Source organism: Sphaeramia orbicularis, chromosome 19, assembly GCF_902148855.1.
Source record: "Sphaeramia orbicularis chromosome 19, fSphaOr1.1, whole genome shotgun sequence".
NCBI lineage: Eukaryota > Metazoa > Chordata > Actinopteri > Kurtiformes > Apogonidae > Sphaeramia > Sphaeramia orbicularis.
Window position 1 is genome coordinate 27,203,947 of NC_043975.1, and position 18,352 is coordinate 27,222,298.

Consider the following 18,352-nt stretch of genomic DNA (forward strand, 5'->3'; position numbering starts at 1 on the left):
ATTTACCGGTCGATCTACATTCCAACTCTCACCTATGGTCATGAGCTCTGGGTAATGACTAGGGATGTAACAATTATCAGTATAACAATAAACTGTGGTAAAATTCCCGACGATTAGTATTACTGTTTAAATTCTAATGATCATGATAACCGTGTTTGATTACCGCACTTTGAAAGAGAAAGAGGGAGAGGGAGAGACCCGGTCTAAGCGCACAGAGAGAGAGAGAGAGAGACAATCTATCTATTCATCTATCTATGAAAAAGAAACTAAAACAACTCAAACTTGATGGAAAAAGGTCAAACAATGGCCATAAGGTGCCATCTTTAGAGCACATTTGTATGTTTGATGTTTACATGTTAATATTTGAATGTTTCCGCTAACAGAAAGTACATTGTGCCTATTATTTTATTTGTTTTTTTGTTTTGTTTTTTTTCAAAATAAAACGTGGTTAAATTATTTCAGTGTGTGTTTAAGTACTTTTTGAACATTTTGAGCACATTTCAACAATACTGCGATAATAATGATGACCGTGATAATTTTAGTCACAATATTCGTGATACCAAAATTTCATATTGTTACATCCCTAGTAATGACTGAAAGAACGAGTTTGCGAGTACAAGTGGTCAAAATGAGTTTCCTCTGCAGGGTGTCCAGGCTCAGCGTTAGAGATAGGGGGAGGAGCTCAGAAATCTGGGAGGAGCTCAGGGTAGAGCCGCTGCTCCTCCATGTCGAGAGGAGCCAGTAGAGGTGGTCTGGGCATCTAGTGAGGATGCCTCCTGGACGTGTTTTGGGCATGTCCATCCAGGAGGAGACCTCAGGCTGACCCAGGACGTGCTGGAGGGGTTATATCTGTGGGCTGGCCTGGGAACGCCTCAGGATTCCCCTGGAGGAGCTGGTGGAAGTGGCTGGGGAGAGGGCTGTTTGGGCTCCTCTGCTGAGGCTGCTGCCCCCCTGACCCAGACTTGGATAAGTGGAAGAAGACGGAACAATGGTGGCTGTCAAGACATGAACCACTATAAAACATTTTTGGGTACTTGTGTCATTTTATTATTTATTATTTCCATGTATTAAATACTAATGTGTAAAATGTAAACCATCTGATTCTCTGTCCATCATACATTTCGATATACTGTGTGTAAAGTTAATACGTTATTTCATTATTACTACAAATGGAATGTAAAAAAAATCATAAAAACATTAATATATCCTTATTTATTGATTAAGTGTTGTTTTACAGTGGAGCATGGAGTTTGCATGTTCTCCCACTGTCTGCAGTAAAATAATAATAGAACCTATGAATAATATCAACTCCAAACTTTTCTATGCTTTAGTGTGAAAAAAGTAGAATTACATAATGAAAATGTTTACATCTACAAACTATCCTTTTAAAAATGTCAATAACATGAACAACCTTTAATCTCTTTTTTTTTTTTAAAGTTAATTTTAACAGTCTTATGTCTCAGTTTATCATTTACACATGTACATTACAACATATACAGTAGATCTAGAAGAATTTAGAACAGGCATGATATTGTTAAAATTACACTTATATTTCTTAAGACATTTCAGGTTGTTCGTATTTGTTCACGTTATTCACATTTTGTTTAAAGGATAGTTTGTAAAGGTAAACATTTTCATGTAATTTGACCTTTTTTTTTTTTTTACACTAGAACAAAGAGAGAAAATTGGACTTGTCATTGTTTATAGGTAATTATTTTATTACTTTACTTGAGATCACATCAGTCTGTATGTGGCCCCTGAACTAGAATGAATTTGACACCTGTGACAGTTAATGTCTTCAGTGTAATTTTTGCATTTCATAAATTCATCCCATGGGCCGGATTGGACCTATTGGTGGCCTGGTTTTGGCCCACAAGCCATATGTTTGACACCCCTGATATAGACCACTAAGCAGTTCAGAAAGTGCACAGATAATGTTTGTGCTTTTAGTGTGACATATGCAGATGAACAGTTTGAGCTTGTGTGTTATGTGATTTTTACCGATGTTTGGTTCAACCCGTTTTTCCCATGAGGCATGTGGATCTGAAGCAGCCCTGCCCTTTTACCGCTCCACTTCCTGCTCTTTCTGTAAAGTCACATTTTCTTCAGACTATGCAAATGTTAATTTCCCTACCGTTGACTGTGCCACGCTGATTTAGAGACGAGAGACAAGAGAAAGCAGCAGCGGTTGGTCCTGAACTTAAAGGAAAGAAGGTACGAGGTAAGTGCAGATGAAACTAGCAGATGCTGAGATGAAACCGCTACAACAATGTAAACACCTGCTTAACATCCTTTCAGCAGCATGAGGGTGCATTTCATATAGATTTTTCATGTCTTCACAGGATAAATACTTTAGAAAAATGTAATTTGACACAGTGTTTGGAGCCAGAATGTGTCAAAGCAGCTTGTTATCATGTCACAGTGGGCTGTCACACTGATTTTAATGTAATCCTTTCTATGTAAAAAGTGTTGAGGCACAAGGCAAGCCTTAGGATCAAGACCTGATTGCTACAGTCATTACTTTGGATTACGTGAGAAAATGAAAATAAACAACCACACCTTCTTAAAACCTGCCCTGCAATCATTTTAGTTGGTATGTAGGGCAATTATAATCTCACAAGCTGTAGTTTGTTCCTCTGCGTACATTTATTGCCAGGTTGAATCTGTATTTTTCTTCCTCCTCATACAGGTTGAATTGTCCCTCATAAGAATCACACCAATAACAAACACAGCTGTGAACCATGTGGATCTTTAAAAGAAAGAATAATGAGGAAAATCATGTACTACAGGAAAGCCTCCTTACAAGTTCAGCATCCTTCCTAGAGCTCTACAGTCAACGTCAAGACGACCTTGTTCGGGCCTCAGACGGCCTCAGACAGTTGGCCGTCCAAATTTGTAAGAAGAAGAAGAAGGAAGAGAGATGGGACAAAGCATCCCGAGCTCTGTTTGGAGCATTAGCTGGAGGGGCACTTGGTGCGGCACTTGGTGCAACCATAGGAGCAATAGCCGGCGGAGCAAGCAGTGCTGTTGGCACAGACGGTGTAGTCGCTTTTGACTGTTCTTGCTCTGATATTAATGCAGTTGGTGTTAGTATCGGTTTTGTAGGCGGTGTAATTGGGGGCGCAGTCGGCGGCACGTTTTCTGGTGCCCTTGGCGGTGCCATTGGAGCCGCAGCAGAGGCAACTGGTCATCCGATTCAAAGTGACATCTATGATCAAGCATGGGTCACCATTGGTGGTGCAACCGGTGGTGCAATAGCATATAGCATATTTGGGGAGACAGTTGGGGCAACAGGTGGAGCAATTGGAGGTGCATTCGGGGGATTCTGTGGTTTGAGAGTCGCTGTTGGTGCAGTGAGAAGCCTGAATTATAACGTTAAAGAAATACGCAAAACACAACAATCAGAAACCCAACAAGCAGAGATCCAAAGAGTGGAGGTTTTACAGAAGACTGGGCAGGATTACCAGGAGACTATTAAACCACTTCTGGAGGAACTCAACAGAATCAAAACCATTAGTAAGAAAATGGAGTGGAGCGCCTGTGTTGGCAGTGTCGCTGGACAAAGTACAAAGACTCTTACTGCTCTAGCAACGACGGAGAAAGTGCTCAGTAAGATTCAGACGACCAAAGATGAGGCTAAAATGATGTCCTGGATTGAAGAGGCGGCTCAGAAAAGCACTCAGATCACTGAGGAGCTGCAGAAGATGAAAGCGGAGGTTGAGAAGCTTTTGGCTTCACTGAGGAAATGTTGACTGTAAATATTCAACCTCATTTCCAGAAGAGTTGGGATGCTGTGTAAAATGTAAATGAAGAATGCAATGATGTACAAATTTGATGGCAGAAACATGTCTTTAAGAAGTTGGAGAGCGAGAACAAATACTGGGAAAGTAAATGGTACGAAAAAGAAACAGCAGGAGGAATATATGTGCACTGAATTGTAGTACAGTCTACTCTCGTTATACCGCCAACTTCCGTTCACGGCCAAATTGGCGGTATAGCGAAAATGGCGTTACAACGGGTTGCGTCCATAATGTGCATGTCTTTACTATATGATGTCTATGCTGCCTCCGTTAACCCGTTCTAATTGCGTTTCTAAATAAATCTTGATTCTGTTATGTTGTAAGGGATCATTTAAAGTGGGGAAACATTTTAAGCATTATTATACCGTGTCGGGAAATGACACCCCATCATCTTGAGGCTTTGGCTTAATCCCACGTCCTCTTCCCGACATCCTGACCTACTGAGTGTTCTGCGATAACTGAACGGTGGCCGTTCCGTAGACCTACTCGTAGCTTGTCGCGATCAGCGTCTGGCGTGTTTGTTTCAGTGCATTGTTAAAATTTATGTGTACTCGATGGCAATCACGCTGGCGGTATAACGGTCGGGAAATCAATGGTATAAGTGTTGTTTGTGCATGGAACTGGGCTGGCGGATGGCGATAGGCGGAAATGGCGGTCGCTAATGGAATAATGCATTGTGGATTTTTGTGCAATGGTTTTGGTCGGCGGTGAGCGAAAATGGCGGTATAACGGCGGGCGGTTTAACGAGAGTAGACTGTAGTAGGTTAAAGGTCAGAGATATGATTGGGTTTAAAGAGAGTATCTTAGAGAAGCAGCAGCAAACGTTCACCAATCTGAGATAAACTCCAGTCCAGACATTTGGTGCAATAGGAAATGAAAAGTACGACAAAGACGACCCAAAACTATTTATCATCCTCATATAATCCTATATCAGATCAAAACCTCCAGGAACTGGTCTGAATGTTTCCTGACTGGTGTTAAAAGAACAGGAGGATGCTACACTTTGGTAAACGAGGCCCTGAACCAACTTTTTGGAGCAATTCCGAATGATCTTATTCTTAGTTTCAACATTTTGATACGTTTTCTCTGCTCTCATGGATAAAATATGGGTGCTCATTCTGTTTTTATTAACATTTTACATATTTTTTGGAGGGGTTGAGGTTGTTGTTAGTCAGGAATCGGGCAAAACTCATTATTTTTTTGCAGGATTAATGCTAATTTTGTTGCATTCAGAGCTATTATTGAATAAAAATACTGAATCAATGAAAATAACATGATTGTGTTATATTTTCTTGCAGCTTTTTGACATTTTTAACTTCAATCACCTGTTTATTTTGCCTGAAGCATCTACAGTATAATAGTAATAATATACCAAACTGATTAAGACATAACACCATCATAAATGTTCAGTTTAACAGCCTGAAGGTAATGAAGTCATTTATTCGGTAAATACTGTAAGGATATTAGGGATGTGGTGTTTTATAATTTCCTCACTTTGTGCCAAAAATGAACTGAAAAGTAATCATTCATATTCTGTACTTTCAGTCATTTAATTTACTGTTTCAGTGATGCTCAGGTAATATTCATCTTCATCTGCAGGTACATATTTATAAATGTGAAACATGCTTGTATTGTAGTGTAATGAGTGTATAATGTGTAATTTCTTCACATAGGAAAAAGTGACATGAAATAAAATCACTATCACCAATAAAAATGAAATTAAAAGATGTTCATCCATTCATCTCCATCTACTCACGTTAACCCATAAAGACCCAAACATCTACTGATCTAAAATGTTTAAGACCTGTTGATCCACTAATCCTATCAATACATATAAATAATTGGTGTAAAATACAGTTTATCATCTTTTCCTGGTCATCAGATATGACCCATTTGGACGTTCAGAGGCTCCGTAGTTACCATGGAAACATCATCTTCTACCACATTGATTCACCAGTAAAATTCCCTACCCATTCACATCCGGAACTCCGACACACTCATCTCATTCAAAAGCTAACTCAAATCCCACCTCTTCAGATCATCATTCGAAAACTGACTGCCCATTCAACGTCATCCACTCTCATCAACCTTCTTTTGTGTGTGTTTTTTTTTTTTTTTTGTCAGTATTTGTCTCTGTATTTGTTCTTCGATCGCCATTTAGTATTAACTTCGTATCTGTTTACCCGTTTGATGTATGTTTGTCCCTTGGTTGTTTATTGTAAAGCGTCTTTGAGTACTTAGAAAAGCGCTTTATAAAACCGATGTATTATTATTATTATTTATTATTAAAACCCATGGAGTTGGATCAAAGATAGTGGATGGAGACACAGTTAATGATATATCTGACTGAAGAAGACGCTTTTTTCTTCAGTTTTCTTTCTTTTTTTTTTTTTGATATAACTCAACCATAATTTGAGGTTTTATGAACATCTTCATGATCATTGAATCAAATCAGTGTTTTTCAACCATGGAGTCCTGTGATATTCAAATGGGGTCACCTGAAATTCTAAAAAAAAAAAAAAAAAAAAAATACTAATAAAAAATATTTTTTAATGATTCAGTATATATTTCATTACAATTAAAACATCACACACTTTTCCTAATAAAAATCAAGTTCAAATAAAATGCAGGATATAATATTTGAGATGGCATATCTTGATTGAGCCGATCATGTGACCGCGTGCATTACTACGCTTCAACCTGCCCGGACACAGTCGCAGTCAAAAAAACAGACCAAACAGAGTATATGCATGTATATTATACATTATATAGCCTAAATATTGTCTAAAATTAATGTTTATTTGCAACATAGTATAGCAAACTATTACATGATAAAAAACAAAGTAATTCTTAGTGAAAAACTGTCTGGGGTCGCCTGAAATTTGTGATGTTAAAATGGGGTCACGAGCTAAAAAAGGTTGGGAACCACTGGATTAAATATAGTACATAATTAACACTAAAAAAACATGAATTACAGAGGTTAATATTATAACAAATGGTGATAAATCACTTAGGAAAAGTCAAATATAGAGAAAAAACTATTTTGGAAGTGCCACTAAAATAGCACTGGGTCTTTATGTGTTCAATTCTCAGTGATAGTTTTGTTTTTATAATAGTTTTGCATCTATTATAAGTTTATAGTAGATGCAAACTATTCATTGGTTAACAGTTAACTGGACAAATCTTTTATTAAAACTTAAACCTACACTGACTTTGATTCCAGTGGTGGGGGAAGTAAAACAAAACAGGAAAATACTGCAGATGCTTTGAGGTCTGACTGCAGCCGCTCAAATGAAACCGCCTAATTGGCCACATTGGGACAGTTCTCAGGAGACAGTCACTTGAAACTTTCTGTCTTTTGTTTTTTGAGCGATTAAAGATCTGCAGAAAGCAAAGGTCATAAGCGCAGAAAAGCCCCTATTATTATTGCTATGAGTTTCTTTCATCTAAAAAAAAAAAAAAACACCTGAAAATGCTGCGTCTTGAACTCCCTTTCTGTTTGATTGTATAATGAACATCACAGGGCGTACGGTTCAAACTGCAACAATTCACATTCTCATAATATGGTAGGTGATTTTTATACTGTCAGCTGCTTCTTTTTTTTTTTTTTTTTCGTTTTTGTCTGTTTCTGCCTTGTTCATGTCTTCTGTACCTGAGCAGCTGTTCTACTTGATTCAATCTTGTGGATCTTATGAATACAAAAGTGCTGCTGCGTTGCATTTGTCTCTCATTATGTGTAATGGTGTATGTGCTCGACTACATCTGTTGCAATTATTTTAGCAAAAGTAATGTTTCGCTCCTTTCAACAAACTAACATCTGTGCCTTACAATTAAACTGCAATTGCAGCATTTTACAAATTAATTTTTATCCTAGTTTCTTAACTCAAACATCCACTGGAAACCAAAATCATTTACTGATATAAACAGTTAAATATCTGTTGATCCACTAATTTTATCAACTAGCGGCATTGTACCCATGGTGCCATTGTAACATAGCGCCCTCCCATGGTGCAACAGCGGCATTGCACCCATACGCCCTCCCGTGCTGCAACATCGGGACACACGTCGGACAAACGCACTAGACATAGAACGTCCATTATAGTAGGATACATGTAAATAATTGGTATAAAATCCAGTTCGTCATCTTTTCATGGTCATCAGATATGATGCATTTTTTGGCTCCGTAGTTACCATGGAAGCACTGTCATCTTCTACAACACTGATTCACCAGTAAAACCCACGGAATTGGATCAATGGGTTTATGTTCAGTTAATGATAAATTTGACTGAAAAAGTCACTTTTTTATGGAAGTGATTAGTTACCATAATCTAAATTAAAATGCATTTGCAGAAATGCTTTTTCATTTTAAGAATATGGCTGCATTATTTGACTCATAAATACAATTATTAATAATTATCCAATCTTTTCATTTTCTTATTCAAGATTGCTCATTCTGTAACTTAATTAAAATGAAAAAGTAAAATACATTTGAGATTTAATTTTAAAAATCTGCCCCAGCAAGTAGTTACCAAAATTCAGTTTGAAATCTAAAATTCCAAAATTCAAATGCATTAGCAAAAATGCTTTTTCATTTTAAGAATGTGGCTGCATTATCTTTTTCTTCTGTTTTCTCTGTTTTTGATATACAGAGTTTCAGCAAATCTAATTTAATGCTTTTTAATGCCCTCTTTAACGCCACTTTAAACAAATTTATGTCCAACTGCAGATACAGTTTTATGACAGTTTACCGTCGACAGGCTTTTACCAGGTTCTGAACAGTTCCTCCTCCAATCACTTCTGCTGAAACTTGCATTTTCCCATTTTTCCGACATTTGCTAATATTCCCTCCACTCTTTCGCCACAGCATGAGCACGCTCACAGCACATTGCATTCCATACATCCGGTGGTGTGAGTTCGTGCATCGGCCATAAACAATAGACAGTTAAAGGGTTCCACCTGTCAATCATCACACTATACTTCCAATCAAAATTATTAAATGTTTATATAACCAAAATAAATTGTGAAAAACAATGCTTTATTTTCCATCAAGTGTATAAAATTTTTTAATGCCTCTGGACATCGAATTTAATGTTTTTTAATTCCATTTAAGGCCTTGATTTTTATAAAATCTATTTAATGATTTTTAATGCTTTTTAATTAAACCCTGATATAATAACCCTCAACTTTAATCTGAGCTTTAATGAACATCTACATGATCAACTAATTAAGTATAGGAAAATACCTAACTGTCACTGAAAAATGCAAAATAGAGAGAATAATATTAGAATAAATGTTGATAAACCACTTATATTCATTTGGGAACTGCCTCAGAAGTAGCACCGGCTCTTTATGGGTTAAGACTGCACTGTAAGACATGAACTGAAATTACAAACACACTGACGTTAGAACAGTATAAAATGTTTTATTTATTGAAATGCAGAAGCAAAGAAGTTACTAATTCTTAAACTTCGGTATTAAAAATAATTTAAATATATTTCATATCTTAAGCATAATGATTGAGTGGTACTTAAGAAAGATGGACAATAGTGCTTAATTTTTTTTTTTTCCTTGTGTTCAATCATTTGCAATAATCAAAAAAAACTATCAAATTGATGATTCATGAGTGGTCTATCACATCGTTTTAATCCACACTTAGCCGAGGCCGTGATCTCTGAGTGGCGTTAATAAAGTACATCATTTCTTATTCCACATAATCGTCTTAATTAGCGCATTTGACATCCAGTGTCATTAACATCAAGTAAATCCAATACTCACTCGTACCGTGTGATCCAAATTATGTCGAGCACTTCATGTAACATTTCTACAGTGATCAAGTGGTAAAGTTGTACTCCAGGCCAAAGTGTGTGTAAGAGTATGAGTGTGTGTGAACATAGTATATTGTGTATGGGTTTACATTCGTGCTGACATGCTGTTTTCATGTCTTTGTGCAGCAGGTTCGTCTGTTTTATCCAGTAAAAACATGCATGTTCGCCTCTGCATTCCGCAACATGCAAGAGATACTGATCTCTGCAACGGCGAGCTTAACATCCCACCTATTGTGCTTGTGAGGTTGAAGCGTTCAGTCCAGTTTATAGAGATTTAGAGGGAGATGTCTGAGGACACATGGAGCTGTTGTCCTGGTTTCCACTTGGCACTGCGCCGGCCGGCGTCTGCCCGTCTGTAGGGCTGGTTTCTGAGGTCTGTGGTTGAGAACAAGGAACAGAATATTAAAACAAATACTAAACACAGGGTTGAAAAGGGTATTTGATGAAACCCCTTCTATCTGAGCAGCAGATTTAAACATTTATAAAGCAATACTGAGCTGCAGATTAGAAGTCAGTAGTGGTTTAGTGGGTAAAAGAGGACTTGGTTTGCTGCTTTTTAGTCTGAACACTGAAAAAAATCTAAATCTTACCAAATGTATTTTTCTCATTTCTAATTAAAATATGTCATCACACTTATGAATGAATTTATTTTGGTTTTACATCAATCATTGTATCAGTCGTAATAAACATAAAAACCAAAAAAGGAATAGGCTAGAAGCAAAAGCTTATTTTTTTGCCTATCCTTTTCAACTAATACACTGCTTACATCAACTCAAATGTGTACAGCATCGAGTATTCACACCATAATAATAACAAAAAAAAAAAAAATCAACAACAAAAACACATCAACCATCTCGATTCAACATTTCTGAATAGTTTAAACTTTAAGTACTCTTTTTTTTTTTTAATTTGCCAAAGGAATAGATAACTTAAGTGACTTAAAAGAAGACATAATCACCTAAATAGTAACTTTTCAGTGAGATATAAAAACCTATTTTTACACAATAGATCTTGAAAATCTTATTTCAAGAAATTTTACCAAGATAATTTTCACTTGTTTCATTGGCAGATTTTTTTGCTCAATTCAAGCAAAAATATCTTGTATTAATTATTATTTTTTAAATTTGTTTTTAAAGGGGCATTTTTTCCAGTGAAGACCTTGTACTAGTTATTCAAAGATGACTATCCAGGACACTTCAGAAGATCCAATACTAAACATGCTATGCTGCAAAGTCTAAACTCTTTTGTGTGTGCCAAATTTAGAAACCACATGCACCTTTTAGAAAAAAAACAAAAAAACCCTCCTGATGCCCTCCAGTCATAGTGCAGCCAGTTTGTGAGTATTTGACTTTGTTCCAACCTGTGATCTTCCATTTCCTCAAACTGAGCACTAATATACTAGTATGTGCAAATCCCAGAGGGTGTAATCATCTAATTGTTTTACCATTTTGATGACCTGTATAGTACAGGTACAATGCAGTCTAGACTAGAGGCACCATATATGTTCAAATAAGCCAAAATGAAAAGGTTAGTTCTTTGTGGATGGAATGATTGAGACCATAACATTCTAATACATTCCGTGGACCATAACTGTAAATTTAGCAACTTCTAATACAAGCCAACGTTGTCGTCTGTACTGTAATATTTTATATTAAAGCTTCTTCCACAGTAATGCAGATATTTTGTACTATGAAGGTCATGTCGACAGAGGAAAAAGCCCATTCAGAAAAAATAACTGGATTAGTGTGGACATGGTTTATTTGTTTGTTTGTTTGTTAACACTTTAACACAACTATTGTTTGAATTCATACCAAATTGAGTTTATAGATTGCTGGTGACCCAGAATAAATGTGATTACATTTTAGGAAAAGTAGGTCAAAGTAAAAAAAATTATGAATTTTTAAAATCTTTTTTTTTCCCCATTTACTTATAATGGGCCAAATTTCAAATCACTATAAAAGCATCAATTTTGACTCAATTTATTAAAACATTGCAGACATATAGAGATTAATTTTAGACATAACTCTGCAAAATATCTAAGTAAAAGCTTCTTTTTGAAATTTTTTGCTATATTTTTAAATATTTGTTTTCCCCCATTTACTTGTGATTGGTGAAATTTCAAATGTCTATAAAAACATCAATTTTGTTTCAATTTACCTCAAATTTGGCACATATATAATTTTTATATTTAACAAATATTGAATATGGATGAAAGTGGATCGATGCCAAAATAAGCTACAATACGTGCAAGGGGCGGGGTTTGTTGTGCCTGGCACCACTTGTTCTGTATGACTACAAGACCATTAACTACATGAACAGCTTTCCTTCAATAAACTAAATATTGTGTATTGATAGTGAGAAAGTGTACATGAACTACAATTTAAATATGCACAAAATCATTAGTAGTTTAACATTTGTTCAATTTGGAGTAAAGCTGATATGAAATCTTCTACTTGTTTGTTTTAGTACATAAATACATGGTCAAAAATATTACAATACATCACACTTACATCTTATTATTTGTTGTCAATAATTATCACAATAGTTGTCAAATCACTGTCTCTTTTGATTTCTGAGGCTGATTTTTCTTCCCAAGTGAGAGTTGAATATGTCAGATACAACCAGTCACATATGGTTTAACATGATTATTCATGGTCAGAACATAAAGAATATTTCAGAAATCTAGAGCTAGAACACTGAAAACAGTCATAAAAAGATCGATTATGAATAAAAATTAAGCAAAAGCGGGCTCTGAAAACAAAACAAACTAGCCCTAAAGAAAAAAAAAAATGTTTATCGCAATTATATTTTGCACAATATGATATTTTGTTATGGAATTTGTTATTAGTGTTCTGTGTTGGCGATGAAATATGTTCAACGTGTTATTCTTTTATTCAAATACTGTATTTATTGGAACATTATTGGAAAATTCCATAAGTTACAGGACCCCTTAAGTTTGTATTTTGATAGGCTCAACATCCTCCCATGGCATCATAAACCCTGTAAGCTAGAAAGAATGCATGAAAGTGTCCCTTATTCAATTTACCCATATCATGATTTATATTATTGTTTTATTGTGTGCCCCCCCCCCCCCCCTTTTTTTTTTTTTTTTTTTTTTTTTGGTTGTTTTTTTGTTTTTGTTTTGTTTCATGTTTAGTGGCAGTTTGTATGTATGTGGGAAGGGTGGGAGGGAGGGGATTTGGTTGGTTAAACTAAGAAAAACAATTCAAGACATTGTATCTTTAATGCATTATATATTGTTTTTCCTTTTTTGAATAAAATAAATGTTAAAAAAAATAGTGTATTTATCAAGTGAGAATGAACATTGTAAGTCATGTACATCAACCTGAAAAAGCAGATTGTGACATTACTGAAGGAAAATATAGAATATGGACTAAGGCCTTAATAAATGTGTTTCTAAATGTCTATATATAAGACGTATGGTGTATAGAAATGAAAGTGCTGCAGACCCAGGTAGATTAGAAGGGTCCTGTTTATTAATAATTGGAACATTATCTTCTAATGTCACTGTAATCCATCTGGCAAGTGCATGAAAAAAGGAAAAGCTCTTTAACCACCATTTCTTCCCGGTTTTAAAATAAAGCAACATCATGATGAGTAAAATAGAGAGAGGTAGACACACATGCGCAGTACCGAAGGATCTAAGGAGCGCTGTCGTCACTGAAGACGGAGTCGCAGAGGAGACGAGACGAGCGCTTGCCAGAGCGAGCCGTGAAGGGCACGGACTTTAGAGCTGAAAACGCCAGCCGGAGGAACAGGAGACGAGAGGAAGAAGAGGAGAAGAAGAAGAAGAAGAAGAGGGACAAAGGAGTGAAAGTAAAGCAAGGACAAGTCAAAGTCAGATGAGCCATAAAGAAGAAAGTAGATGTTGGATTGGGACACAGAGCTGACTGGTCTATAAAAGAGTAAACAGGATGAAATGTTAAGTAGAGCACATATATGAGATTAAGAAAGAGTGAAGGACGGATTAAACACGTGCTGCATATTGAACATGGGCTTTATGTAAATGTGTGAGGAGAATCCCTGCAATATCTGTGCAAGGTCAGTCATTTAGCAGAAGTAGAACCAGCCTAAGCCAGGGATCACATACAGTCCAGTATGACCTCAGAGGGTCCGAACCGGTAAAATCATAGAAGAATAACCCATAAATAATGACAACTCCAAATGTTTCTGTGTTTTACTGTGAAAAAAAAACAAAATACAGGATGAAAATATTTACACTTACAAACTATCCTTTCACAAAAAAATGGGAATAACCTGAACAACCATTTACAACCTGAGATTTATTTTAATTTTAGCAATCGTAGGTCTCAGATTATCATTTACATTGTGCATTACAATGTACAGATGGCAATAGTTTTACAAAGGCATAAAACGTTCAGTAAGGGGAATAATATTGTTCAAATTACACTTATTTTTCTGAACACATTTCAGGTTATTTATGGGTTCACATTTTATTGTGAAAGGATACTTTGTAAATGTTGTTTTAAACCAAAAAAAAATGTGGAGCTGTCATTATTTATTTGCTATTATTCTATTATTTTATTAATCTGACCCACTGGAGATAAAACTGGGCTGCATGTGGCGCCTGAACTAACATTCTGGGAACAGTAGGTCAAAGTTCAAATTTTTTATGAATTTTTAAAAATCTTCTTTTTTACCCATTTACTTATAATGGGTGAAATTTAAAATCTCTTTAGCAGCAAAACTATAGGTTGAATTCATATAAAATTAGGTTTATAGATTGCCAGTGAACCAGGATAGATATGGTTACATTTTGGGAAAAGTAGGTCAAAGGTCATATTTTTTAATGAATTTTTAAAATATTTTTTCTTCTCCCATTTACTTATAATGGGCAATATTTCACGTCTACAAAAACATCAATTTCATCTCAATTTACTTCAAACTTGGCACATATATAGAGGTAATTGATATGCTGACATCAGCACATGCACAGACATGATGACATCAGCTGGACTGATGCTAAAATAAGCTACAATATGTGCGAAGGGCGGGGTTTGTTGTGCCTGGCACCACTTGTTGCACTTGGATTGGACCTCCCTTGATTGACAACTAGGTTCTATCAACTATAAATGAGATAATGAAGAATGAAGAATAAATGAGATTTGTTTCTATCAATATTTTATACCTTCTCCACTACATCTCAGAGGTAAACTTTACACTTTTAGCTGCATTTCCTTTCATCTCCTCATAACCTCATATGTGTTTATTTTGATTTTTTGTGATAAACTAGGGAATTCCTTGACAGGCTGAGAGCTCAGCATACTTTAAAAACACCTGATTTAATGGAAAACGCATTGTTAAAAAGAAGAAAATGGGCTGTTCTGTTTCTGAGCCCATGTAAACTACAACATTACTTCTCATAGTATCACTGTATACAGGGTGACACAAAAAAACGGGAACTCATGTCTGCCAATTAGCACTTCAAAAATTCCCGTTTTTTTTGGGTCACCCTGTACATATAGAGATCTTATTTAACCCACAAAGACCCAAGCATCCACTTTCGAACAAAACCATTTATTGATGTAATTGTTTAATGTCTGTTGATCCACTAATCCTATTAATACATGTAAATGATTGGTGTAAAATGCAGTTTGTCATCTTTTCATGGTCGTCTGATATGACCCATTTGGATATTCGTAGTGAATGTGTAAACACTGTCATCTTCTACAACACTGATTCATCAGTAAAACCCAAGGAGTTGGATCAATGACAGTGGATGGAAGCATGTATTGTTTTTTTTTTTTGCTTCTTTTCTTTCTTTTTCTTTTTTTTCATGACATGTATTGTTTAAGTGTTCAGTTATTGATATCTTCGCTAAAAGTCACTTTTTCATCAGTTTTCTCTGTTTTTGATATAATAACCCTCAACTTTAATCTGAGCTTTTATGAACATCTACATGATCAGTGAATTAAATATAGGAAAACACCTGATTTTCACTGAAATTAAAATGCAAAATAAAGAAGATAATATTGTTATAAATGGTGATAAATAACTTCAGGTTAAATATAGAGAAAAATTCATTTAGGAACTACCATAAAAGTAACACTGGGTCTTTATGGGTTAATATAATGCATCGCTGTAGATTAAGCTACCAACCTTAAACATCTAACATAACATATATTAATAAAACACTAACAGGAGCTATCAGATTTTTCAGAATGTATCCACATTTTGTGCCTAACCTTTCCATACTATGACATCAGATTTACTTTAATGGAATATTCATCAGTAGTTGTACATGACTGATTGGATTGCTTATTCCAGTGAGGATGCGGTCAGTACTTTTTCATACACTCCCACATTCACAGATTTGTGTACCTGTGATGATGTCCTCGATGGCTCCATCCTTCCCCTCCCTCACCAGAGGAGACACCTGCCTCCTCTTCAACTCCGCTATCAGATCCATCTGAGGCAGCTTGGATACAACAGAAACCTAAAATATCAAAAAATGGGTCAAAGTTGGTGAACATTTAACAACTGGTAGGAGCTGACAGACCATTAAAACAGCATAAAACGGTTCAAATTAAAGCTTTTGAACCCCAGACAAGTTACAGAAGCATCAAAGTCCATACATCTAGAGAAGGTACAATATACACTTAAGGGCTTCAAGACTAAATTTCACACCATGTGGACTCCTTTTCTTTCATATGCTAGAGATCTAAATTTCCCTGCTATCCCTGATTGATTATTTTTTGTCATTTGTATTCACATATGTGGCTGGACTGGAATGAACTGAACCAAATTTCCTCCTGAACATATAAGAGCCTGAGATTATGTGTGTAATGAGGCTCCTTAAATGCTGAGATGGACCATGTTTACACTGATTAACCTACATAGGACCATATAATTGTAATTTTTAATGTCGAGGGACTGTTTGCTTGTTGTCTGTTTTGTTCTTTGTTGAGGTTTTATTTTGCTTTTATATATTACTGTCGCTTAGGTTACTGACTTCATATCTTTTTATATACAAAGGTGTGTTGTATACATGCAACCTGTGACTGAAAAAAAACTCAAAAAACTAGAAAAGCACTCAGAGAGCGTAGACCTCCGCCAAGGCAGATCGGTGCCCCCCCTCCATCACCACCAAAATTTTATCATTTGTTCCTTGTGTCAGTATCAACACTTCCTGAAATTTTCATCCAAATCCATCCATAACTTTTTGAATTATCTTGCACACAGACAGACAGACAGACAGACAGACAGACAGACAGACAGACAAACCAACGGCGGCAAAAACATAACCTCCTTGGCGGAGGTAATAAGTTGGGAAAAAAACAAAATTTACAAAACATCCTACATTTACCATAATGCAACTCAACAGTGTATTACAACAGACCGTATCCTCCAAGCTCCGCCCCTTCTCTACGTTACCTTGTTTCCATGTATTTCAGGTTTAGGTGGAGTTGTTGGAGCGTCACAGTTCAGGCCATGCCTCCTCCTCTGATCATTCTCCTGCTCCGCTTGCTGCAGGAAACACACCGTTTGAATAAAAAACTGCAGAAGTATATAATGACATTCTTTTTTACACGTGAAGGTCGACTAAAGGTACAATACGAGCTCATAGTGGGAGTCTCAAAGGGGCTGTGTGTAAACAGTACATGGTGTTTTCCATTATCACTGTGGCAGCTATCTGCTCTGTCAGCTCATTCATTCAAAAAATCTATAAAATTAGTGTTATCTGACCTTGTACGCTTTGATAAATCTGACAAAAACAGGAAAGAACATCGACGGTGGAGTGGATTTTGAGTTCTCGCCGAAATATTCCACAGCAGAGTCATAAACGTCCTGTAAAACAGACAAAAAAAGGCAAGCATTACTTTTATTTTTATAAATAGCAGGTTTATGACTAAGTACAGCAATGCTTTTTTGTAAAGAAACAAAAAACTAAGATAAAAAAGAGATGCATAGAAACAAATTGTTCAGTAATTACAAAAGCCAATGGAACAGTTTAAATGAACAGTAGTAGTTTTCTCTTTTTACTAGTTTTCTCTCATAGAGGATATATGACTTCTTGCAGACCTGTGCAGTCTTGCCATCTGCTATGACTGAATCCAGCAGCTTATTGTTGTTGTTCACAAACTTCTGAAGAACTGGGTTTTCTTTGTCTATAGAGAACTCCCTCTTGGTCACTTCCATGCCTCGCTCCAGAGCTCGTACATCCTGCAGAATGCTGTCTAAAGACACTAGACAGAAAACAAGACAAAACATCTATCTTATGTCATGACCTTAGCTGCACATTACAGGTGCACTGAGGGTTTGGTGAGGATAGTAGTGAAGATGCAGATTATAACAAATGAAGCCTAAAACTGTCCAGGGTGGGCATTAATAAAGGAAAGTCATCCTTCATTAGAGGTTTTGTTTGATTTGTCTGTTCTGGGCTTCTGCAGAAACATGGTAGTGCATCATGATCAGCTCTATACAGTGGACCCACTCCCACTGTAGATATATGGGCATTTTACTGATGTACATGAATAAAAACACACTGATTCTCACTTCCTGGTGATTACAATAATAATAATAATGAATATTATAATCAATTTATGCACATGGGTCCTCATAGGTGCTTGAATTAAATATACTATTTGTGAGTAAAGTGATTAAACACATGGTTTGGTGCTAAGTGTATCCAGTTTGTAATGTAAGAGAATATTATTTGTCAGTAGAGTTCACACACTTATACAT

At 36.0% G+C, this 18,352-nt stretch overlaps 2 protein-coding genes across 8 annotated transcripts in view; one reads left to right on the forward strand and one right to left on the reverse strand.

Annotated features, from left to right (window-relative positions):
- The first annotated feature begins 2,106 nt into the window (after positions 1–2,106).
- LOC115410586 (keratin, type I cytoskeletal 14-like) lies at positions 2,107–3,916 on the forward strand. 2 transcript variants are annotated; one of them, XM_030122287.1, is made up of 2 exons: positions 2,107–2,221; positions 2,690–3,916. In XM_030122287.1, exon 2 carries the CDS (start codon positions 2,742–2,744, stop codon positions 3,750–3,752), a length of 1,011 nt encoding a protein of 336 aa, XP_029978147.1. In that variant the 5' UTR covers positions 2,107–2,221; positions 2,690–2,741; the 3' UTR covers positions 3,753–3,916. The 2 variants fall into 2 exon arrangements, with proteins under 2 accessions (XP_029978147.1, XP_029978148.1); XM_030122288.1 differs by having other exon boundaries at positions 2,107–2,214.
- Positions 3,917–9,213: 5,297 nt separating this feature from the next.
- LOC115410502 (formin-like protein 1) overlaps positions 9,214–18,352 on the reverse strand; it is a 50,128-nt gene continuing 40,989 nt past the window's right edge. For 3 of the 6 annotated variants that reach the window (XM_030122160.1, XM_030122155.1, XM_030122159.1), the window contains exons 22-26: positions 17,690–17,853; positions 17,354–17,455; positions 17,042–17,134; positions 15,989–16,103; positions 9,214–10,000 (exon numbers count right to left, since the gene is read on the reverse strand). In XM_030122160.1, the coding sequence (XP_029978020.1) occupies positions 9,900–10,000; positions 15,989–16,103; positions 17,042–17,134; positions 17,354–17,455; positions 17,690–17,853 (575 nt within the window). In that variant the 3' untranslated portion in view covers positions 9,214–9,899. Of the gene's footprint in view, positions 10,001–13,268; positions 13,380–15,988; positions 16,104–17,041; positions 17,135–17,353; positions 17,456–17,689; positions 17,854–18,352 lie in introns of all 6 variants that reach the window. The other 3 variants (XM_030122161.1, XM_030122156.1, XM_030122157.1) reach the window with 2 other exon arrangements.

Coding starts and splice junctions, on each gene's coding strand:
- LOC115410586 (XM_030122287.1), top strand. CDS start 2,742: ATGTGGATCTTTAAAAGAAAGAATAATGAGGAAAATCATGTACTACAG.